Consider the following 26,167-nt stretch of genomic DNA (forward strand, 5'->3'; position numbering starts at 1 on the left):
TCCAACCTAAAAGAGATTGAACCTGCCCTAATAATAGGCCTCTACTTTATTCAGCTCATATTCATGTGCGCTTTCTGATTAACATGCAATCAATATGATTACCCTAAACCTGTTTAATCTATGTTGGTTGAACATTAATGCACAAATAAACTATTACTGGCGATCACTTGAATTATAATCATAATTAACCCTAAACAAGATTATTAAATATCTTATTAAGCGTGATTACAAGTACCAATTCCCTTTAAGCATGCATAAAGGCGTGATCAAGCAATAAAGAATAAATATAATATGTATCAAGCAACATAATAAATAATCGTGATAATAATAATAATCATCATAAAATAATAATCATAAATCATAATCAAAACAATAATAAATATAATCATAGATCATGTTAAAGCATAATAATAATAATAATAATAATAATAATAATAATAATAATAATAATAATAATAGCAAGATCCTAGGCATGATACTAACGAGATTAATAACAAACCCTAGCATGTCACTAAGCATTAAAAATCAAATCTTTAACCCTAACATGATACTAACAATCATAAATATTAGGAAGAGAATAAAAGGCATCATAGCAATCATATTTAATATTAAAAATAACCTAGACATGATACTAGGAATATCATAATAACATTGTAAACATGATTTCTACATCATAATATCAATAAATCAATTTTAGTACTTACTTTGATGCCTCGTACCTCTTTCTAATAACAAAATACACACGTTAGTAACTTCAAGGAAAATAATAATCAAAACAATTAAATTAAATAATTTGAAGAGAGATTTGGGACCAAACCCTTAGAAATTAAAACCTTTCACGTCTAGGGCGAAGGCAACTTCGAATATGGCTAGGTGTGTCTAGATCTTGTGAATGCGGAATTTTGTATGAGAACACAAAGTTTTGGGAAAGATGAAAGAGATGAATGATTAAAAGATTTAAAGAATGCTAATGCATGAATGATTTGCGAATGAAAACTGATTGTTGATGAATGAAAACGGAGTTTTTAATACGATATTTATAGAGAAAATCAGCCAAAAAAGATAATTTAACAAAACAGAGTCTGACGCTCAGGAAACATAGCTGGCGCCAACCCTAGCTAGCTGGCGCTAGGCACCAGCACTAGCGCCAGGCGCCAAGGCCTGCACCACTACAAAATGAGTGCTTTCTCGACGCTAGACCCTTGACGCTAGGCAAGGAGCGTCAATGAGTAATTATTACTGTGCGTGTTTTATCGACACTTTTTAGGGTCGAAATTAATTTTCGACACTAAAAAGCGTCGAGATCATCTAGCACGTGCCCACACGTGAATAAAAAACCCACAACCGTAGAATTTAGGGAAATGCTAAAACAGTTGAACATTAACACAAACCCTAACTATCCCTTCTCTCTTTCATTCAGAATGCAAATCCACTCATAGAACCATGGATTTCAATCTCAGATCAAGCTCTCCGAGTCAATTTAAAATGAGGTACTACTCTATATCAGTTTCAAATTCATATTTTCGACTCTCTTAAATCAATTTTGAATTGAGGTTCATAAATTTCAAGTTTAGATCTTCATCCTCTCTAATTCAATTTCGAATTAAAATACATCGATTTACAATTCAGATCTTCTTCTCTCTCTAAATCAATTTCACATTGAGGTATACAATTTCAAATCCAGATCTTCATCTACATATGAAATCAGTTTCGTCCCTCTGCCGAAAATATTGAGGTACACCCTTTCTTTTTTGGATTCAATTTTTTTACAGGTTTGTAGATTTGCTTATCAATTTCTTTTTTATTTTAAAAATGTTCCAAAATTAAGGACATTTATGAGTTTGATTCATTAACAATAGAGATAATAGGATTTCCTTATACAGTATATTATTATGTGTTTTTTTTTCTTGTGTTACTATTTTAATTTAAATTTTGAAAAATTAGCCTTTTGTTATTCTGCAATTAGAGCACAATTTTGATGAGTTTATTGCTATTTAAAGTACAATTTTTCTGAGCTTAGTGCTTTTTGAAGTACAATTTTGTCAAGGTGTCGATGTTTATTTGTTTTCTTATATTTAATATTACTAGAATTCTATGATTTTGTTTCGGTGAGCTTACACTACTAGAAATTAATGGTCGAATTTAAAATATTAGTTGTATAGAGATAAATTGCGAGAAAAGGTGTATTAATTAGCTTATTTGATCTAGTTGGCAAAAGTTCATTGTAGATGATTTATATGTTCGATTATACTGTGCTTATTACTCGTAATTGAATCAATATTAGTTTTGATTTTATCAGCCAAATATTTTGAAAATATTGTAACTGACCTTAAAAGAAGGGACTTTGATGGGTAATGTAGGATTCTAGAGTGTTGGACTGCTTATATCAGTATTCAATGTGGCTATATTTCATATGGTTGGTGATTTAGTGCGGATTGGTATAATAAAAGGTTGATTTAGTGTGGCTCTGTTTCATATGGTTGATGATTTCGTGTGTGAAACTATCATCACTTCAATTGGTTATGGCTAGTATTGCTACTAGTGCCCATTCGATAGCTAGGCTTATTCCTTTTAATGGGATAGAGCATGTATACTTTGACTTGTTTCCGTGAGACAGATTAATTTAGCTAAATATTTGATTGTATATGACTGATGTTCTAAATTAAATTTGCTCACTGACCCCTCTGATGTTATTTATAAATAGAGCTTTATTTAAAAATTAATTAAATAAATGTAATGGTTTTACTTTTGCTATGTACGTAGCTTATTGAACTTAATAGGTTATTAGGGAGTAGTAATATCTGGACAAAGAGTTCAATGTATGTCTACTAATCCATTATATGTACGTACGACATGTTTAAGTAACAAGATTAGAAAAAATATTACTTTTAGAATATGCCTTAATTGATTTTCCACGTAAAAGGGGTTTAAGTGCAACGTGTGCCCTCTGTGGTTGCTCCAAAGCTATGATATCAATATTTTAATTACTGTTTTCTACTGATCAATTGTGTGGTTTTGGTGTAGTATTGGTGTAAAACAGGCTACACATTCTTTAGCTGTAAAACATGTGTTAGACTGTTATTTTTAGTTAAATGACTTTTAGTCTTAAAAATTTTATAGCACTCTAGTTCATTTGTAATTTTGTATGCATAATCAACATGGTCCAGCCTCTTAATATTTTTCTTCAAACCTTTTGTTTTTCTCATATTAAGATGTGCCTTTTGGTTTACAGGTTTGTTAGGCCTCAATTTTTTTGATTACAATCCTTCGTTTTCTTTGTTGATCCCCTTGCCTTCGATGGGATTTTAGGTTGGTCCTGTTGCCTTACTGTTTGATTTTTATACTGAAATGTGACGTTAAGCATCATCTTTTTTAGTAAATTTACTTTTTATGTGAAGCTGAAACCTTTTTAGACCGTCTTACTATACTAAAAGTTCATTACATCAAATTAAAAATAGAAGTAACAGAGCTTCTATTTCTGCATAATTTGATCAAAACTTTATCGAAATTTTGAAATAGCCAAGAAAGTGTAAAAGGTTAATTGGTTTTTTTCCTCTTTAGAGTGCAGGTCTGAGCATTTTGTCACAATTTGAACTTTGTTTACTCCCCCCTGCGCAGATTAAGGTACTTCACCATCCTCTCTCTCTTTCTATCAGGGCTCTGCATATTATTTTATTATTAATATTCATTGCAGAAATCTAAACTTAAGAATTTTGATAATAATGGCAACTGATGTCTTGTCTTTTGAGTGTGTCGATGTCTTGATACTTGTTATGAAAGTTGGTTATGATTTTGGTTTGCTTAAATTATTATGTGGAAAATAATTTTTAGAGATTGTATTTTATGGCTCCTTAGTGTTAGTAATTTTGATATGTTATTGTATTTAGATTCGCTTGTTGATGTATTGATCGATTCATATGCTGAAATGTGTTGCAGGGTCAACAGATGGTGTAGACATCCATGTATGGATACCGAGAAACGCTAGAAAAGGACTGACAACTAGCACTGGAATATTTATTTCAAGGATGGAAGAAAGATATATTTAAGCTATTTAAAGATTTCAATTAGTGATTCGGAATTTGTTCCACTACAACTAGTCACGAATGAATTGAAGTATAAGTTGGAATTATATTTGTAATAGAAAACGCATTACTATGAGATATTGTACATATGCTATAATATATTTATATGCAATTTAAAAAAAATTGGCATAATTTTGTTGTGCATTATCTTATTTTTTTGGTAATATTGGTATACTAGAAATAATTGTCAGTGAATGAAATATTTTAATTTGGTATTCTAGTTATTTTTTAAAAAGAATATGGACAAGAAAAAGCATCCCTAAATTAGAAAATATGGACAGGAAAAAGCGTCGCCAAAATGTTAGACAACATATGTATGAAAATCTGGACATAGAATAGTGTCACCAATTTATAGATTCTTGACCAGAAAAAGCGTCGCCAAAGTAAGAAAGTACGCCTACTATTACAAATTGTGACGCTTCGTATAAAAAATTGGACACAATAAAGCGTCGAGATTTATGATGCTTTTTGATGTCCAGCAAAATTTTCGACTCACTTATTCTCGACGCTTTTTTGAAGCGTCGAAAAAGATTTTTGCGACGCTTTTCTATGTCGAAAAAAAGGCTTAAAAGCGTCTCAAAAGCACGCCTTTTGTAGTAGTGCTGGGGTTGGACGCCAAGCTTGATTTCGACACGTTTTCGAAAATCTGATAAATTTACCGTACTGGAGGATAAAATAATATAATTTCTTCGAAAATGCTATTTGATTTTAATTAAAACTCTGAAAAGTCAACAAAGTCAACTTATCAATGCTAATTGAATTAGGAACGAAAAGAACCTTCTAGAAGATTCTAGAATACTAAAACCATTCCTAATTGCATTAGGAATGATAAATCATATTAGGCCCTCCCCTAAATCATTGGACCGCATATAAAGCTCAAACCGGGCCTAGTTTAGTAAATTGGCCATAACTTCCTCAATATTCATCGGAATTGGGCTTATAATATATCATTGGAATGGTCTTTTCAAGCCCCATCCAACTACACCATTATTGGACCCATATCATGGACCAACCAAACTGGATTGTCTGTTTTCTTAAAATAAAGTTTTTAAAAACAGAGAGAAGAGAAAAGAAAATAAAAACTTTCCGCAACACTAGACCTTTCCACACTTTCGTTTCATTCGATTATGATTCGACGTGAAAGGTACTCATCACTGGTTTTTGTTTTGGGGAGACACAAATGGGTGTCTACATTATGCTTATTTGCACCTTCATATGCTAAGTTGAAACGCCGCGTGAAACCTGTAACTAGGTTGCTTACAACACAGCAACCCGGTCGCAAAAAAAAAAAAAAAAAAAAAAAAAAAAAAAAAAAAAAAAAAAAAAAAAAAAAAAACTTGACTTTAAGTCACGGATATAAGTCCTTCCCTCATTGGAACGAACGGTAGAAGCAAGGTATCCCAAGTTAGCCAAACGCAATTAACCCCTTTAATGGGGCAAGGGCAAACCTAGGCATTCTAGCCTAGCCAAACTTAGAAATTTTAAGTTGAATAATACTTGAAATTCTTGAGTATGTCCGAGCGATAATTTCAACGGAAAACTCGCATAAAGCCAATCAAACAGCCGAATAATCTGTTGATTCGGCGTATCACCTAGTCCAAGGGCAATCATTACTATGATTTGATTAACTTGCTAGTACTCATACCCTTTAAGGTATAAACCCTACCAAGTCAATCAAACCATTCGAAATATGGACTAGGTGAACCCCGAATAAAGGGGCATACCCCTCATCGTACGAAGCGATAACGCGTACGAAAATGCAAAAACATGCAAAAAGTATGTAAAATTTGCTAAGTACGAAATAAATAAAAAGAAGAGCTTGAATTAATTAAAAACCGCTTAAAGCGCGGCAAAATATCTTACAGAAACCGCTCAAAAAAGGCGACACTTAAAGTAAATAAAAACTGTTCAAAAAGGCTGAAAAAACAAAAAGCTGATATCATGGTGTGGCTGGGGCTCTAAGAAGCTGGGTCCTGGCCTTGGACGGGCTCTTCAGAGGCAGGAAGAGACGCGTCATCAACAGGCGTTTCCTTGCTCTCCTCCTCGCCTTCATTGTCGTTCGCCACCTCTTCATTCTCCTCATCTTCTGAGGTAGTTGGTGTGACGTCCAGCTCAGGCGAAGGCTGCCCGGCCCTCTTAGCCTCTTCTCTAAGGCAGACGAAGTTGAGGCGTTTGGTGAAGTACTCTTGGTAAAAGGCTGCCTCGCCCTTGTCCACCATGAGCTCGAACGCCTCGAAAAAGTGGCTCTTCAGCCTATCCTCAACATTTTGTTCAATGCGGACGACCTCGTCTGCGCTAGGGGCTCGAGGTGTTTTCAGCTGTAGGGTTAAGTCCTCAACGGACTTCTTTAAAGTTTCCACCTCGGCCCGAAGAGCATCCGCCTCATCCAAGGCCTCCTTTAAGTGATTTTAGGCTAACGCTGCCTCGCTCTTAAGCTTTTCGGAGGCCTCGAACCCTTCCCTCCAATGCTGGCCGTACAAGAGGGCCTGATCCCTTTCTTGTCTCATGGCGTCCCTGGCCACGGACTCTTGCTCAAGGGCCTGGCCTAACTTCACCAGATCTTCAGCTTGTCGCACTGCCTTGTCGGACAGCGCGTTGATCTGGGTTTCAAAGTTTCGGCGCTGGACGGTCGTTTCCCTGGTAATGGCATCCTGGGTCTTTTGAATATTATCCCAGGCATGCTTCAACTTTTCGTTCTCCTTGTCCTTCCATTCAAGGAAGGCAGTCAACCGCAGGAATAGCTGCGTACAAGAGAAAACAAGTTAGCAAAATGAGAATGAAAAATTAACTAAGTGTGAAATTTGAAAAAACTACCTCACCACTGCAATTGATCATTGGGCCGAGTAAACCGTCATGAATTCCCCGCAGCTTGTCTCGCTGCTCAGCGGGGACGGCCTTGGCCATGGCTTCCCTCATGGCCTTCCTGTCCGCGCCAGTAAGGGACTGGCCGGGCAGCTTCATGTTTAGCTCCTCTGCAATATCTACATGCGGGCGCGAAGAGTTTAGTTTTAGCTCAAGCAGACTTAAAAGGAAAAAGTGCAAAGTTACTTAAACTGACTGTTAGAGAAGCTTGGAGCATTAAGCGGATTGAAGGTGAATGAAGGAGGCGGTGCGGGCTCGTCTCCTTCCTCACTCGTGCGACCAGGCTGGTCGCTGGCCGACTGAGAGGCCTATAGCCAATCAGATTCTTGGACTCTTTGTACGGACGGAGTCACTTCTGGCCCGGTCGGTTTTGCCGGGGTCGACTTACCCCTACCGTCTGATTTCTCAGACTTGTCATGGACTGGCGTGACGACCGGATCCATGGACTTGAAGGCCCCTCTATCACTTAGCCGGGGTTGTTCTCCTTTTGACTGCTTGGAAACAGTCCGCGACGTAGTCTTTGCCACAGTGGTAGAAGTGGTCTTATATGCGACCGTCTTCCTTTGCTTGGACGTCTTCCCGTCCTTGTCCGTTTTAGAAGCAGGGGACGACTGCTTTCGTTTGGCCCTTATGGTCGGAGTTGCCAGCTGAAAAGAGGCAAAAGTTAGTGAAAAATAAGAAGAATAATACATCAGCGTCCGTGTTGAGCTGGGAAGGAGGTCCCTTCCATCATGCCAACACGGACGCAACGTTACGTCCGTGAGAACCCAGGAAGGAGGACCTTCCCAGCATCCCAACACGGACGAAAGGGAGAAATGGAGGAGGAAAGACGTTCTTACCCCCTTAGTTTTCTCGTACAACTTTTGACGAGCCTTATAGCGGGCTAATTCGATTTCCGACATGTTCATCTCCCCCTTTTGTTCAGAGTCCAACATCTTGAACGCCTCAGCTGTAAAAGAAAGAGAAGAAAGTGTTAGAAAAATTTTCAATTTAAAAAAACCTATGTACGTACAAAAACTATACATATGTCCAAGCGTCCACCTTGGGGCAAGTTCTTGTACAGGTCGTAGGCCGACATGAACGTAGGGTCCCAGAGCCAACTGGATAGAGGGACCCAATTACTCGAAACGCGTTAAATTTTTTCGTCCCTCTTCGCCCTCTTGACTTTGAAGTATTCAAGCTGATGCTCTTGGCGGGGGTGGACAGGTGGCTTATCAGGCTTGAGATCCCCGCGGTCAAGCTTAATTGGCTCGGCGTTAAACCAGTTCATCCGCTAATTGAACTCAACATCCTTAGTTTTGATGCGGTAGAATCGGTGCTTCCAATCACGCCATTTAGAGACGCGGCCGACTACCACCATGTAGTCTCTATTGGAACTCAGAAAGAGTCAGCCGTCCGTGTCAGCATCCAGCTTGGTCAGCGAGTGCATCTCGCAGAAAACCGCAAAGTCCAGCTTGAAGCCTTTGCAGATGCACGTCACTAAATACCCAAATATGTTCAACTAGCCGTTTGGCATCAGCCGGAAGAGCGATGTCATACTCGTCCAAAATAGTGCGGACGAAGGGGTGGAGAGGGAAGCGTAGTCCAACGTCCAAGGCCGCCCTATAAATGCTAAAGGCCCTTAGGCGCAGCCTCTCCTCCTCCCAGGCGACCACAGCATGTGACTTCCTTGGAGGCTAGATCTCAAATCCCTCCCCAAGGTGGAGGAATGCCTTCTATGTTTCAAACTTGTCATTTAGGTATCCCAAGGCCGTGCTACCCACCGTACAGGCGTACGGATCTTTGAAATTATCAATGTTGGCGACGACCTCCTCGGCCGCCGCCTCACCCTCGGCTGCCTTCTCCACTTCTTCCTCTTCCTCTCCCTCTTGGTTAGGAGAACTCCCAAACTCAGAGGACAACACTCTGTCTAGATCTGCAGCCTTGGCCGAGCTGAGGCCCCTAGAGCTATGGCCGCCTCTGGATGAGAGAAAGATCTCAGGGATTAAGGGGCTCTTGCCCTTGTCTTTAGAAGTGGCCGCCTGGTTTCCAGAAGGAGAGGCACCACGAGGAGGCAGGTCGGACGGTTCATTAATCGCAATCCCAGTCCTTGGTCTGTCCAACCTGCCATATCGGAGATAGAGTTCAGAAGGAGTCGAGACAAACGGATCAGCGTCCGCCCGGGAAGAGGAAAGAGGTCCTTCACGAAGTAGCAACTCGGCCTCATCCATGACCGAATTGGCATACTGGGGGAACATTAGTTCTGGAGTTCGCCCGGACGTTCCCACCACAATAGAAATGCCTTGAGTTCTTTGGCGCTCCTCGAAGGAAGAAGTAACCTCCACGGCCGAACAATGAGTGCCCGTGGAGACGGTTGTCCGGGTAGTAGACCCGGTCTCGATATTGGTATTATTTAGGTCATAAGGGACCCTAGGACTCACCAGACTGTCGTCTGGATTTCTGGCCGCGTGACGATCATGTTTCTGCATTGGTTCTTGTCATGTTCGACTACAAGGACAGAGAAGAATAGGTGGAGGTTAGTTGGTACGCACTAGAAATGGACCCACTCCATGAAGGAGACAACTCGTCTCCATTCAGTCTGGACTCCTCAGTCCCATGCGAACGGCCGGCCTCATGAGGAGAAACGGACGAAGCCGAGTGTTGAGCCAGGTTTTTTTTAACAAAAAAAAAATAAAAAAATAAAATAAAATAAAATACAAGGAAAATAAAGGAGGCAGCCTACCTCTTTACGTGTTGAAAACTTAGTAAGTTCTTGAAGGTCTTGAAAGATTGACCGGATAACTCAAAAAGTATCCGGAAAACTCAAATTACGCGGTGGAGCTCTTGAAGATTCTAGGGAAATCACTTTCTCTCTCTAGAAATGCTCTGACTTCTCTCTAGAATTCTCAAGAATGCAAAGTGCCAAAATGAAGTCAAACCCCTCATATTTATAGGCAAAATTTATGGGGGTAAAATGGTAAATCCATCTTTCCTGCCCAGGAATTTAAACGGATACTTTTTGAAAAAGTTGACCTAGAATTCAAAATGTTTTTACAGGGGATCCGTCAATTTGGATGAAAAAAGAGACTGGCGACTAACAGCGCGTCCAAATAGACGGCTGAGTTAACGGGATTAAAGTTTCCATCTCAAAGGGCATATCGTCCGCATATTTCTTCAAAAGCCTAGGTGGCAAGATCCGGCCGCCTAATTTTTGGACCTTATCAGACTGGGAAAAATTCTATGCGGACAAGACGCGACTCTCGGTCTAAAAAACGTCAGCCCCTTCAATTGGCGGACCTGATCTGTCCGCCCCTACATACAAGCTCAAATCTCCGCATACTCGGACGCATTAAGATGAGTAGAGGATCAAGGGAGGTGGCCTGCAAGTGTACGAGCCCCCCCCCCCCCCCCCCCCCCCCGCGAGGGGAAAATGTTTAGGGTAAAAATAACCCCAAGAAACGTGGTCCAATCCAGTAGTGACTCGTGTCCCATCCAAAGAGCAACATGTGTCCTTACAGGTTGATGACACGTGTCAGATATCCTTAAGAGCACCTGAAATCAGTAAGGGAAAGGGCCCTTATTACATCAGGACCCCAATTCCGAGAGATATCCCTGAAAGCCGCAAAATGGCGCCCCCATGTTACACGTGGCATCGCGTGATTGCACAGCCAACCACATCACGTAATTTTAGGGTACAAACCCTAAAGGGGCACAAGTTTTCACCCCTATAAATACCCCAATCATTTATGATGGGGTGGTGGATGATGACATAACCTAAAAAAGAGCATTAAAGAGCTCCAACTTCTCTCTACTTTCTCTCTCTAAACTTTCCGTTTTCCGATCTCTAACTTGTTCGTCGGAGGCGAATATTCCGGTAAAGGAATATTCGTTGTTTTGCAGGTGTCTCAGTCTCGTTGCCAGGAGAATGCGACCAATATCCGAAGAAATCAAAAAAACACCCGAAATAATAGTTAGGAAGTATTGCTGAGAAATCAAAAGATTCATGATCAACTCAGTTACTTTTTATCAATAAAATAAGATACAAAATTATTATAAAAAGTGTAAATTACCTTTCCCCCTGACTTCTTCATTAGCTTAGTTTAGTTGCTTAAGTAAATATTCAACCCAAATATCTCGTATCTCATCAATTTGTTATGATGAATAAGTGTAGACACCCAAATGTGTCTCCACAAAACCAAACCCAGTGATGAGTACCTTTCACGTCGAATAATAATCGAATGAAGTAAAAGTGTGGAAAGTTTAGTGTTGCGGATAGTTTTATGGGTCCGATAATAGTGTAGTTGGATGGGGCTTGACAAGAACTTTCCAATGATATATTATAATCCCAATTCCGATGAATATTGAGGAAAATATGGCCAAATTACTAAACTGGGCCCGGTTCGAGCTTTATATGCGGCCCAATGATCTAGAGGAGGGCCTAATATGATTTATCATTCCTAATGCAATTAGGAATGGTTATAGTCTTCTAGATTCTTCTAGAAGGTTCTTTTCATTCCTAATTCAATTAGCATTGATAAATTGACTTTTGTTGACTTTTCAGAGTTTTAATTAAAATCAAAAAACATTTTTGAGGAAAAGATACGATTTTATCCCCTTGTACGGCAAAATTTATCTGATTTTAGAAAACGCGTGAATTTCTGAAATCAGCTCCAAACGCCAGTTGTAGCGCCTGGGGCTACGCTTGGCGCCTGGCGCTAGTGTTGGCGCCTGGCGCCAACAGCCTGCGTTGGCGCTGGTTCGGTTTTCTGTGCACCAATGCTCTGTTTTAATAATTTTATCTTTTTGGCTGATTTTCTCTATAAATAACGTCGTAAAAACTCCGTTTTCATTCACCTACAACCAGTTTTCATTCATCGGTTCTCTCATTCTCTTTAATCATTCACCATCTCTTTCTCTCTTTTTTCTAAACTTGCTTTTCAAATACAAAACTCCGCATTCATTAGATCTAGATACACCTAGCCAAGTTCGAAGTTGCCTTCGCCCTAGACGTGAAAGGTTAAATTTCTGAGGGTTTGGTTCTAAATCTCTCTTTCAATTATTTAATTTAATTGTTTGTTTATTATTTTCCTTGAAGATACTAGCATGTGTATTTTGTTACTAGAAAGAGGTATGAGGCATCAAAGTAAGTACTTAAATGGTTTTTATTGATGTTATGATATAGAGTTCATGCTAAGATTGTTGTTTTGATTCCTAGTATAATCTCTAGGGTAATTTCAATATTAAGTATGATCGTTATGACGCCTTTTATGTTCTTCCTAATATTTATGATTGTTAGTATCATGTTAGGGCTAAAGATTTGATTTTTATTGCTTAGTGACATGCTAAGGTTTGTTATTAATCTTGTTAGTATCATGCCTAGAATCTTGCTATTATTATGCTTTACCATGATTTATGATTATTTTTATAATTGTTTTGATTATGATTATGATTATTATTTTTATTATTGTTATGATGATTGTTGTTATCATGATATTTATTATGATTATTATGTTGCTTGATATTTATTTTAATGTTATTGCTTGATCACGCCTTTTATGCATGTTTAAAGGGAATTTGTACTTGTAATCATGCTTAATAAGATAATTAATAATCTTATTTAGGGTTAATTTGATTATAATTCAAGTGATCGCCATTAATAGTTTTTTTTGTGCATTAATATTCAACCAACATAGATTAAATAGGTTTAGGGTTAATCATATTGATTGCATGTTAATCAGAAAGCGCACATGAATACAATCAGAATAAAGTAGAGGCATATTATTAGGGCAGGTTCAATCTCTTTTAGGTTGGATTTGTACCTTCATCCCCGAACCCTTATTTGGTTCAAGACCTTATGGAGTTGACGATCTCTTGGATCGTTAAGGGGTGTAACCTTTACCCTGTGAACGGTTTACAAGTTCCTAAAACTTGTTGGCGACTCTTTTGCGCTATCTTCTTCCCTTTTGGACGCCACCATACTTTAGTGTATGATCACAGTGGGGTTCAAACTAGGGGGTTAACGCTTGAAATTTATTCCCCACAGTTTTTGGCGACTCCACTGGGGACGATTTCTATTTTAATTCCTAAAATTTATTTTGGCAATGATTTAGAATGAGTGGATGAGACTCGAAACGTTCTAAGTATTTCATGAGCGTAATTTTGATTAACATTATTGTCATATGCATAAAAAAGATCTCATTGGAAATACCATCCGTAATGAGTTAAAAACATAGGATTTTACACGTAGGAAATTTGAGAAATATCTTTCACAACTAGGACTGAAATAACACTGCGCGAAACTGGAAAATTTTATCGAGCACAGAAAGCTGCTGAGGCATGTGAGAAGTAGCGCTAGGGGCCAGAGCATTGGCGCCATGATTTTACCTATAGTGCCAGACGCCAGCATTGGCGCCAGGCGCTACATCTAAAATCTGGCGCCAGTTTTGAAAAAGTTTGCTGGCGCCATGATTTTATCGTTACTGTTTGCTGGCGCCAACTTCTTCCAATACCGAGCCAGAAATATGCGTTCTAATTTCGACCGGTTTTTCGTATTGTTTGCTCAATCCTACTTCCTGATTGAATTTTTTCTCACTTTTCTGAAACCCATAGTGTTCTACATATGGACATAACCCTCTGGGAATTCATGCTCCATCTACCTGATTGAACGCTCTGTGCAACAAAGGGTACATCCGAGAATGTTGAATTCACCAAACCAAGCGAGTTTTTCTAAAACTCGCGGTGTCCCATCCACTCGCGCCAACCCTTCACGGTAGGGCTTCCACGCAGTGCATCCGGACAATTAACCATGGACCCTTTATTGACTTAACCATATCCCGAACTTTAGAGAACTAGAGCCATGGTTAGGTTGCAAACTCATTGCATCATATTGTGCCTACTTGACTAATTGTGAATTATTTGTTGTGCATATATTCTATGTTTCTCTTAACTGTTTGTTTGACTTGTTTTGAGATTAAATAAATTAATGACTTAAAGAACTTTGCCTAATTAATTAATTAATTAATTTGAGTAAATAAAGTCTAATATTTTAATTAGAATTGACTTAGTACGACTTTAGGCATACCCCTGTTTATTAGTAACACCGAAAACAGTCCCAGATCGAAGCTCCAGTATTGGCGCCAAAGTCTGGACTGTAGCGCCACTCTGTGGAGTGTGGCGCCTGGCGACAAATCTGTCGTCTAGCGCTACACTACACAGTGCGACGCCAGTTTTGTCGTTTTGCCGACAGTTCGGATTATTGGTCGAGTCATCACCTAGTGCCTAATTAACCAGTTTGCTAATTAATTCGGTTAATTTTTGCTGTCAATAACACCTTGTCGAGTCATTAATTGAGTCTAGTCACATAGTCTAGCCACATGGTCATGACACGAGTCTTAACATATCACCTACACTCACTAGTCTTGGCACACACTTTTGAGTATACGTCACCATGACCATGTCTTAGGTCCATGCATGAGTCGGTCTTTTCCGTCATTTGAGTTGGGGGGTACATTCTATTCCTAATTCTTCATATCCCTCCATCTACATCATGTTCCTTCACATTCTATTCCAACCATTCTTCACTTCCTCCATCCATTGCATGTTAAATAAAGTTTGAGTCAAACAATTAATAATAAATATCCCCAAATTCCTTTTCCACAGAACTTGGTCGAGGCGAGAAGGGCGATTAATCAAGGACAACCTCTTTATTCAAGTCTTACTTTTTGATAAACCAATTCGTCAAAAGAGGAAGGCTAAAAAGATAATGGCAAGTCAAGAAGAAGTCAATGAGCTTAGGAACCAATTGGTTACCGTGGCTGAGACATTGAAGCTCCTCACACTAAATATCGATGATCCCGTGAAGCAACAACAAATGGACATCATGCAAGAGAGTCTAAGCAAGCTATCTAGTGACTATAAATTTCAGGGCATGAATTCACAAGGGGTCTCGCTGGACAAGAAACTTCTTCCGCATAAGTTCAATGCCACTAACATCCCTAAATTCAAGGCAACAGATAACCCTTACTTCCATCTAAGAGCTTTTGAAACCATAATGAACATTAAGGGTATTGATAAAAAGGTCTTCCCCTCGCTGTTCTCACTATCTCTCGAAACCGTTTGTCAACAATGGTTCTTTTCCTTCAAGAAAGAAAAAACCTCTTCTTGGGAGTCGATAACAAACGCTTTCATAGATAGATATAAGTGCAACATCCAAGACGAAACAGACTGTAGACAGCTTGAGATGTTAAAACAAAAAGAAAATGAAGGGTTTACGTCTTTCTTCAATAAATGGAGGGAAACTTCCACTAATATGGTCAAGGCTCCTACCGAAAAAGAATATGTGAGGATGTTTATCAAGAATCTCCAAGGGAAGTATTCAAGGCACTTAAAGTACCAACACAATTTAAATACTTTCAAGGCTGTATATAATATAGGCATTGACATTGAAGATGACCTTCTGAAAGATAATAGTGCGAGAGGAAAGAAGAACGACCATCCTTCTTCTTCCTCTCCCATTAATGAGGTACATGCCACAAACACCTCTAAACCACGAATCCAAAGATCAAAAAGGGTGTTCACTCCACTTGGTATGAGTTATGAAACAGCCTTCGAGAAGTTACACCACAAAGGACTAGTCATGCCCATAGGGCCTATCAAAGATCCAGTTCCAGAAGCCAGACCACCTAAGTGGGACTCTAATAATCACTACAAATATCATCAAGGAAAGGGTCACAGCACCGAGGAGTGTTGGAAACTCAAAGAATCTATTCAAGATCTGATCGATAACAATGAAACTTCCGAGATTCTAACCATCGAAGATGACCAAGCACCCTTTGATCCATCACTTCTTATCACACCTGTAGGAGAGCCCATGATCGAGACAGCTTATATGACCTCTCTCGATGAGGTGGCCATGATTGGGGAGGATGAAAGTCTTTTCTTAGATAATACCAGGGAAGACTCGTCAAGTCTAAAAGAGGACGCTCGGAAACTACAAGATGGCATTGCCATGCTCTTGAATGTGGTAGAAGGATTAGCAAATCGGGTAATGGCCATCGAACAAAATTCTCGCCAAGGGTTTAATGAAGAACTCATTGCTCCTAAGCCACAGTCAAAACAGACCATTGAAGAATACACACCAATAGGAATGACTTACAATGAAGCTTTTGACTGTCTTCACGATCAAGGTCAAGACCCTCCACCTGAAAAACGATTTCCCAATTGGGATCCAAATTCCTATTGTAGATACCATAGAGGTCGCGGTCACACTACTGAAAAGTGTCTCGCCCTCAAGGATCGTGTTCAAGACTTCATTGATTCAAATCTCCTTCATGTTCCTCCGCGCGACAAGAAGGCCAAGATTAGTGACAATAGTAACACTGGCTGTAAAGGGAAAAAGAACGACTATCCTTCTTCTTCCGAAAACACCTACTCTAGTAGTAGTGTTGGTACTTTTGACCTTAGTGAGATCCTAGCCATGGGTAATCGAAAGCAACCGAAAAGGGAATTTACCCCTATTTGAATTAGCTACGATGATGATTTCGATCGACTCCATGCCAAGGGAATCATTACTCCCATTGGACCTATTCAAGATCCCCCACTTAAGAAAAGATTGCCTAGTTGAAACCCAAACGAACACTGCAAGTACCATCATGGCAGGGATCATGCTACTGAGAGCTTTTTGAAGCTAAAGGAGGATATCCAACATTTGATTGATAATAACAAGCTTCCCATACCTCCAGTTTACAAGAAGAGCGATTAATGATAAAGCAAACAATACAAGACAAGAGGCCTTGTGGCCTAGCTTTAGTGTCAATTTCACACACTGCACAGATACATGACCAAATATACTTCCCTTAGGAACCCTTTGTCATGAAATCTTAACATTGAAGCATGCCTTGTCATATCAACATCACTTATTAATCATAATTGTCATTGTACATTGAAGTATGAAGTACTTATCCTCCGTGCCTAAGTTACCCAAATACTTTCATCATGAAGTCAACAGTTGAGATAGCCTAGGATGGGTTAATCCTTGCACCTTGAGAGATAGTATCAAACAACATTTGACTAAGCTCATTCAACATGCATCTTCAAACTTTCGATTCATTTTCGCGTCTTTCTTTTTCGGGAGAAAGTCGGTACCCTCCACAAAAATGACGGAAAATTTTTTTTTTTTGCATTTTCGAGTCGCACAATCATAATACAATGCACACACGAGTCATGTACACATTGAGTCATGTCGTGTCATATCACTTTGATTTGAGTCTAACACATGTGTCAAACTCTTTGAGTCAAGTCAACCTCGAGTCAATCACAGTGAGTCAAGTTTATACCTTGAGTCGTGTCAAGTCAATGAGTCAAGCAACGTTAAACCTTAGGTCAACCCTAAGATAATTAAAGAGATTGGCAAAGTTCTATAGTCAAAAATAAATACAGGTGCAGCAGAACAGGGAAGACCCTACCCCAGCGCCAGATGAAAACATCTAGCGTCTAGCAACATTTTTCAGCGCCTGGTGCTAGATCTCAGTGTTTGGCGACAGAGTCAATTCCTAGCGCCAGAGATATCTCAGCAACGACAGAGCTCGAAGCCTCTCAGAAAGATGATTTCGACCTCATACAACAATTTCGGGTTCCTTGGTACGCCAGTTAGCCCCTACAAGAAATTTGACATGATTAAGTAGTCGGTTTGGTTACAGTCTAAGTGATTAACCTGACAAAAGATCGTCTCACTTAGCTTGAAGCGCCTAAGAATTGGCTCATCAAAGAAACACTGACATACTGGTTTTAGCGGACGCAAAGTTCAAGCAAGCTTTAGATATCAACAAACGTTGGTCTTCGGAAGTTTTTCTTCAGAATATTATCGCAAAAAACGTTCAAGTACCGAAGCTCTATTGTTCAGAGACACGTGAACATCTCCATCAAAGCTCTTTACTCCAGAGACACGTGGGCATATCATCAAAGCTCTTTTGTTCAGAGATGCGTGGACATTTCATTCAAGCTCTATTTTCCAGAGACGCGTGGGCATATCATCAAAGCTCTTTTGTTCAGAGACGCGTGAACAATTCTTCCATCAAGCTCTATTGTCCAGAGACGCGTGGGCATATCAATCTAGCTCTTTTGTTCAGAGACGCGTGGACAATCCTATTATCAAGCTCTTCGTTCAGAGACGCGTGGACACATCATTCAGAAGATCATATCAAGACGAAGCTCTTTGTTTAGAGGTGCGTGAACATATCAAAAAGAAGCTCTTTGTTCAGAGACGAGTGAACATCAAAACAGCAATCTTCGATGGTGTTCCCTTGGACGTGGAATATTATCATAGTGGAGGAGGATCGTTTCAAGCAAAGTAGTCTTCTATATTGGAAGCAGTTACAGGCGTAGCGGTTTTCAAGCAGGATGGCATTCTCTAGCTTGCAGGAGGTCATCAAAACAACGGAAAAGCGGCAGCAAATCGGTTACTTTCAGAGACGTGTGCTCGACGGTGCAAGATACGCATTTCTTAACTCTTTTATCTGTTTAACTAACGCTAGTTTGCAAGTATCGGCGTTGCAAGAGTGACTTAGAATCGCAGAACGTTCTGAGTCATTCTCCGTCCCTATCGCTACTTTGAATTTTGTTTTCGAAACTTGCGTTTCTCCAAACTTAGTCAAAGTGGGGGCTTCTGTAGACACCCAAATGTGTCTCCCTAAAACCAAACCCAGTGATGAGTACCTTTCACGTCGAATCATAATCGAATGAAGTGAAAGAGTGGAAAGTTTAGTGTTGCGAATAGTTTTAATTTCGTTTCTCTTCTCTCTGTTTTTGAAAACTTATTTTAAGAAAACAGCCAATCCAGTTTGGTTGGTCCATGATATGGGTCCAATAGTAGTGTAGTTGGATGGAACTTGACAAGACCTTTCCAACGATATATTATAAGCCCAATTCCGATGAATATTGAGGAAGTTATTGCCGAATTACTAAACTGGGCCCGGTTTGAGCTTTATATGCAGCCCAATGATCTAGAGGAGGGCCTAATATGATTTATCATTCCTAATGCAAGTAGGAATGGTTTTAGTCTTCTAGATTCTTCTAGAAGGTTCTTTTCATTCCAAATTCAATTAGCATTGATAAATTGACTTTTGTTGACTTTTTAGAGTTTTAATTAAAATCAAAGAACATTTTTGAGGAAAAGATACGATTTTATCCTCCTGTACGGAAAAATTTATCTGATTTTAGAAAACGCGTGAATTTCTGAAATCAGCGCCAAACGCCAGCTGTAGCGCCTGGCGCTACGCTTAGCGCCTGGCGCTACGCTTGGCGCCTGGCGCCAACATTGGCGTCTAGCGCTAGTGTTGGCGCCTGGCGCCAACAGCCAGCGTTGGCGCTGGTTCAGTTTTCTGTGCGCCAATGCTCTGTTTTAATAATTTTATCTTTTTGGCTGATTTTCTCTATAAATAACGTCGTAAAAACTCCGTTTTCATTCACCTACAACCAGTTTTCATTCATCGGTTTTCTCATTCTCTTTAATCATTCACCATCTCTCTCTCTCTTTTCTAAACTTGCTTTTCAAATACAAAATTCCGCATTCATTAGATCTAAATACACCTAGCCAAGTTCGAAGTTGCCTTCGCCCTAGACGTGAAAGGTTTAATTTGTGAGGGTTTGGTCCCAAATCTCTCTTTCAATTATTTAATTTAATTGTTTTTTTATTATTTTCCTTGAAGTTACTAACGTGTGTATTTTGTTACTAGAAAGAGGTACGAGGCATCAAAGTAAGTAATTTAATAGTTTTTATTGATGTTATGATATAGAGTTCATGCTTAGATTGTTGTTTTGATTCCTAGTATCATGTCTAGGGTAATTTCAATATTAAGTATGATCGTTATGATGCCTTTTATGTTCTTCCTAATATTTATGATTGTTAGTATCATGTTAGAGCTAAAGATTTGATTTTTATTGTTTAGTGACATGCTAGGGTTTGTTATTAATCTTGTTAGTATCATGCCTAGGATCTTGCTATGCTTTAACATGATTATGATGATTTTAATTATGATTGATATTATCAATTACAACATGCAATCAATAGGTTAACCCTAAACCTGTTTAATCTATGTTGGTTGAATATAATGCACAAATAAACTATTATTGGCGATCACTTGAATTATAATCACAATTAACCCTAAACAAGATTATTAATTATCTTATTAAGCGTGATTGCAAGTACCAATTCCCTTTAACATGCAATAAAGGTGATCAAGCAATAAAGAATAAATATAATATGTATCAAGCAACATAATAAATAATCAACATCATTAATAATAATAATATCAATCATAATTATAATCATCATAATCATGTTAAAGCATAGCAAGATCCTAGGCATGATACTAACAAGATTAATAACAAACCCTAGCATGTCACTAAACAATAAAAATCAAATCTTTAACCCTAACATGATACTAACAATCATAAATATTAGGAAGAATATAGGAAGCATCGTACTTTTAATCATACTTGATATTAAAGTTACCCTAGACATGATACTAGGAATCAAAATAACAATCTAAGCATGATTTCTACATCATAATATCAATTAAACCATTAAAGTACTTACTTGGATGCCTCGTACCTCTTTCTAATAACAAAATACACACGTTAGTAACTTCAAGGAAAACAATAATCAAACAATTAAATTAAATAATTGAAAGAGAGATTAGGGACCAAACCCTCAGAAATTAAACCTTTCACGTCTAGGGAGAAGGCAACTTCGAATATGGCTAGGTGTATCTAGATCTAATGAATGCGGAATTTTGTATTTGAGAAAGCAAGAAAGAATTGAAGAAAGAAAAGAATGCTAAAGAATTAATATTATTGAGAATTGATGAAAGAATGTATTGCGAATGAAAAAGAGTTGATGATTCTTGATGATAATTGGTAATTGGTGAATGAAAACGGAGTTTTTGATACGATATTTATAGAGAAAATCATCCAAAAAAGATAATTTAACAAAACAGAGTCTGACGATCGCAAAACAGCATCGGCGCCAGCCCTGGCTAGTTGGCGCCAGCACTAGTGGCTAGCGCCAGGCGCCAATGGCTAGCGCCTGGCGCCAAGGCCTGGGGTTGGACGCCAAACTGGTTTTCAACGCGTTTTCGAAAATCTGATAAATTTACCGTACTGGAAGATAAAATAATATAATTTCATCGAAAATGCTATTTGATCTTGATTAAAACTCTGAAAAGTCCTAATTGAATTAGGAATGAAAAGAACCTTCTAGAATGTTCTAGAAGACTAAAACCATTCCTAATTGCATTAGGAATGATAAATCATATTAGGCCCTCCCCTAGATCATTGGGCCGTACATAAAGCTCAAACCGGGCCCAGTTTAGTAAATTGGTCATAACTTCCTCAATATTCATCGGAATTGGGCTTATAATATATCGTTGGAAAGGTCTTTGCAAGCCCCATCCAACTACACCACTATTGGACCCATATCATGGACCAACCAAACTGGATTGGCTGTTTTCTTAAAATAAAGTTTTCAAAATCAGGGAGAAGAGAAAAGAAATAAAACTTTCCGCAACACTAGACCTTTCCATACTTCGTTTCATTCGATTATGATTCGACGTGAAAGGCACTCATCACCGGGTTTGGTTTTGGGGAGACACAAATGGGTGTCTACAATATGCAAATCAATGGTTGTGAAGACAAATGGAAAGCTCAATCAAAAGAGTCAACAAGCTATCTCCTAGAGGTCAAACTAGTGCCAACTACGAGAGACTCTAACTAGGAGCATCACTAATCAAACTCAATCGACAATTGCAATTCCTAAATCAATGGTCCGTATCCTTAGAAACTTAGCATAATTCTCAATGCCTAATCGAATTACACACATGCAAACTTCCATTAATAACTTTAATCTCAACAATTAATCAACATAATTCACAAATTAAGCACAATCAATCAATCATACAAGTTTTACCCAATTCCTAGCAAACAACTACACTAACATCATCATCTAATCAACTTACAACTAAAGAAATCAACAATCAAACATCAAACATCAAAATCAAACCAAACAAATATAAAATCAAATAGAGCAATAAAATGAGATAGAGTTAAGAATGCTCATTGATAATAGAGAAGATCTCCAACACAATTGTCACCGTTGAATCTTCAATCTCTCAATCACCATTGAAATTCCTCACTTTCTCTCTCTAAAATCTACTCCTAAAGACCTAAACTAACCCTAAAACTAGAGAGAGAAACTGTCAACTAAGCTAAGAAAATGAATTCTAATTCTACTTGTTTCTCTCTCTAACCCAAAAATGGGTATTTATTTATTTTTTATTTTTTTGAAACCAAGCTGTGAATTTCATTAAACAAGATCAATTTCCGCCAAAGTGATCAAACTTTGGGGAAACGACCCAAGAGATACAAATTCATTACATCCTCTAGTATCCCATCTAGCAATGTGATGGGCTAGAGTATTACCCGCACGCTTAATATGAGAGAACGAACAATAATTAAAACAGGAAGCCAAGCTATTAATATAATCATAAAGTAAGAAAATAGGTGAGAAACCCTTAGATTTGGACTTAACTGCCTTCACCACTTGCTCAGCGTCAGATTCAACGAGCACCTCCGTAAAACCCAGCCTCTTCACCAATTGCAAGCCAAGCCTACAAGTTGCTGCTTCTGCAGCCCTCACCTCCTAACCAGCTCCTACCTGGCGTACTGCAGCAGCAAGAAGAGAGCCCTGCTCGCTTCTTATAACCACTCCCAACCCCATATTTGCTCCAATATGTGCGTCACAATTCACCTTCACCATACCTGCATTTGGGCAACTCCATGAACTCGGGGCACGACACTCCACAGCAGTAGCCCTAATGGTGACTTTTGCTAAATATTCATTGCTTTCTCGTACATAAGTCATCCAACCTCGAGCAACATCAATCGCATTAAAATTCTCATGTTCAAATAAAACCTTATTTCTACAATGCTAGGAGGCCCAAGCTAGCGTTGCCATAGATAGAAGCTCATCCTTTGATAAATTATTAGAGCACCATAGAAATCTATCCACAAAGCTATTAGCAGGGGCAGAGAGTACCTGGCTTTTTAATGGACTAGCAGCCCAGATTTCAGCAGCTGCGTTGCAATCGAAGGTGGCGTGAATTATTGTCTCCTCAGGGGCATTGCATATACTACACGTTTTATCGGAGAAAATGTGGCGACAAAAAAGACGCTCCTTAACAGCAAGGAAGCCTTTGCAAGCACGCCATAAAAAATGCTTCAACTTTGGAGGGCACCCCATAGACCAAATCAGCTTCCATACTTCATTCAAATTAGGTCCCTGCTCAATCGAGACATTTTTACCCAACCAGTAGCCCGATTTTACAGTGTACATATCGTCCTTTGAAGGCCACCAGAACATTTTATCAGGGGGGCTACGAGTTGACAGAGGGATTGTGAGAATTCTAGCAGCTCACCATCATCAAAATTGCGTTTTATTGTATCAATATCCCACTCCCCGCAGTCATGATTAATCAAATCACACACTCTAAGCTCAAAATTACTCGTTACACTAGGAGTAGGCACAATGACAGAAGAATTCCCTGGCAGCCAAGCCTCATCCCACACCTTGATTTCACACCCATTTCCTACCCTCCATTTAAGCCCCTTCAATAAAAGACCCCTTGCACCCCATATGCTTCTCCAAGCATAGCTTGGATCATAGCCACAAGTAGCCTTAAGAACCTCACAATTCTTAAAATATTTAGCTTTTAGAATCGAGTGAATGAGGGTTCCCGGGTTATGGTGAAGTCTCCACATTTGTTTCGCCAACAAAGCTTGATTGAAGCATTTTAGGTCTCTAAACCCCAACCCTCCAAGAGCTTTCGGGCGACATAATATCTCCCACCGTTGCCAATGTAACTTACTCGTAGTTTCCGATGAGCCCCACCAAAATATCGCAAGCATAGCATGGATTTGATTAATGAAACCTTCGGGAAGCTTGAATATACTCATCATATACGTTGAGATGGCCTGAGCCACCGCCTTTATAAGAACCTCTTTTCCCGGACACGAGAGCAACTTTTCTTTCCAACCCTGCAGTTTCTTCCATAGTATCTCCTCTAACCATGCAAAAATTGTTTTTTTCGATCTCCCTATGATAGTTGGCAACCCAAGGTATTTTTCATGTCTTTCCACCTCCCGGACACCCAAAATCTCAATAATTTCTTGCCGTCGATTCGGACACACTTTTTTGCTAAAAACAACTTCTGTCTTGCTTAGATTGACTTTCTGACCGGAAGCTCTCTCATATTTGCTGATTATGTCAGCTATAATCGAGCATTCTTGCACATTTGCTCTGGCAAAAAGTATACTGTCATCTGCAAAAAATAAATGAGACACCCTAGGAGCGTTTCTGCAAATTCTAGCCCCCTGAATCAAATTGTCCTTGGCCGCCTTCGAAATAAGAGTCAAAAAAGCATCTGCACATAACAGAAATAAGTACGGAGAAATCGGATCACCCTGGCGTAATCCTCTAGATGGAACCACAGACCCCGAGATCTGCCCGTTTATCTTAAAAGCGAAAGAGACACTATTAAGACAACACATAATACGATGAACCTAATTGTAAGAAAACCCCATTTTAATCATCACCTGTTCCAAAAAAACCCATTCCACCCTATCAAATGCTTTGCTCATATCGAGTTTTAGAGCCACATTTCCTTCCTTCCCATCACCTCCTCTCTTCATAGCATGAAAATTTTCGAATGCTACTATAGCATTATCAGTAATAAGCCTCTGTGGGACAAAAGCACTCTGATTTGGAGATATGATGTCTTCTAGGAAATTTTTCAATTTATTTTCCAACACTTTAGAGATGATTTTATAAATAACATTGCAACAACTAATTGGCCTAAATTCCGAAATCAGAGTAGGTTTATCACATTTCGGAATAAGCACAATGCACGTGTTATTTATATCAGCCAAATCAACATTCCCATTCCACCAACTCTGCACATAAGCAATAATATTTGCTCCATCAATATGCCAAAATTTCTGAAAAAAATAAAGCATGCATACCATCAGGGCCCAGGGCTTTATTGGGGTGCATTTGGAACAGAGCTTGTCTTACTTCTTCCCCCGTCGGTTCTCTATCCAAGATTGAGTTCATCTCATCAGTGACCACCGTATCCAGGCCTCCCATAGCATCCTGATAGCCGGTAGGCGAACTCGTGGAAAAAAGATTGGAGAAATAACCAGCAATCAGCTTTTCAATGTCAACCCTTTTATTCTTCCAAACTCCGTTGTCATCAAAAAGTCCAGCAATTCTATTTCAAGCTTTGCGTTGACTGGATTTGTGGTGGAAATATTTTGTATTTTTATCCCCATAACGAAGCTCATTTGCTCGAGCACGAGCAAACCAATACGACTCTTCAAGTAAGTATAATGAATCAAGTTCAATGGAAAGAGCACGACACCTTTCTAGTTTCTCACCATCCATGGGCCCCTCTTTTAGAACCTTCATATTCTTCTCTGCCTTCTTTATCTTCTTCTTGATAGAGCCAAAAGTCAAAGCTGCCCAACTTGCTAACGTCTCCCCACAAAAAGCAATCCGATGACGCAAACCAAGCCCACCCGAATCAGCCCAGGCCCCACTAACCGTGTCATTGCAGCCTTCATTTGATAACCAAAAAGACTCGAACTTGAACCCCGAACTACCTCCATCATCCGTACTATTCTCCTCAGTGGACAAAAAAATTGGTGCATGGTCCGGCTTGAGGATTGGTAAGTGGCTAACAATTATATTTGGGAACAAAGCACGCCACCCCTCATCTGCTAGAAAACGGTCAAGCCGCTCCCTCACAAAAGTTGACATTGAATTTCCTCTTTCCCAAATGAACAAACTACCATTATATCTAAGAACCCGAAAAGCACACATATCGATAGCTTCACGAAACGCATCCATAAGTCACTCACTTCTAGGAACACCACCTTCCTTCTCGGACAAGCTTAGAATTTCATTAAAGTCACCAAACATCACGCATGGATTATCGTTAAGGCCTTTGAGATTGGACATAAGAGACCATGTTTGATGTTTATTAGCTTGTTCCGGCCATCCATAAATGCCAATAGCCCTCCAAATAGGAACATTATTGTCATCCAACACATGAGCATAAATATGATGAATAGAGTAAGACACAATCCCAGCATTAACATCTTTCCACCACATCCCCAACCCCCCCGACCTTCCA

At 39.2% G+C, this 26,167-nt stretch overlaps 1 protein-coding gene and 1 long non-coding RNA gene across 4 annotated transcripts; one reads left to right on the plus strand and one right to left on the minus strand.

Moving 5' to 3' along the window:
• The first annotated feature begins 1,385 nt into the window (after positions 1-1,385).
• LOC145634721 (uncharacterized) lies at positions 1,386-4,204 on the plus strand. Of its 3 annotated transcripts, none has more exons than XR_014113511.1 (4): positions 1,386-1,490; positions 1,630-1,735; positions 3,562-3,624; positions 3,937-4,204. It is a non-coding gene; the product is annotated as an uncharacterized LOC145634721 (long non-coding RNA). The 3 variants fall into 3 exon arrangements; XR_014113510.1 differs by adding an exon at positions 3,233-3,309 and having other exon boundaries at positions 1,441-1,735; XR_014113509.1 differs by having other exon boundaries at positions 1,441-1,735.
• Positions 4,205-25,248: 21,044 nt separating this feature from the next.
• Positions 25,249-25,881, minus strand: LOC145636769 (uncharacterized). The gene has a single exon (XM_081688320.1). The coding sequence runs from the start codon at positions 25,879-25,881 to the stop codon at positions 25,249-25,251; it is 633 nt and encodes a 210-aa protein (XP_081544446.1).
• Positions 25,882-26,167: the final 286 nt, after the last annotated feature.

Source organism: Chenopodium album, chromosome 6 (assembly GCF_948465745.1).
Source record: "Chenopodium album chromosome 6, dcCheAlbu1.1, whole genome shotgun sequence".
In the NCBI taxonomy this organism is placed as follows: domain Eukaryota; kingdom Viridiplantae; phylum Streptophyta; class Magnoliopsida; order Caryophyllales; family Amaranthaceae; genus Chenopodium; species Chenopodium album.

Bases quoted from the DNA above. Each gene is read 5' to 3' on its own strand.
- LOC145636769 (XM_081688320.1), bottom strand. From the start codon at position 25,881: ATGGATGCGTTTCGTGAAGCTATCGATATGTGTGCTTTTCGGGTTCTT.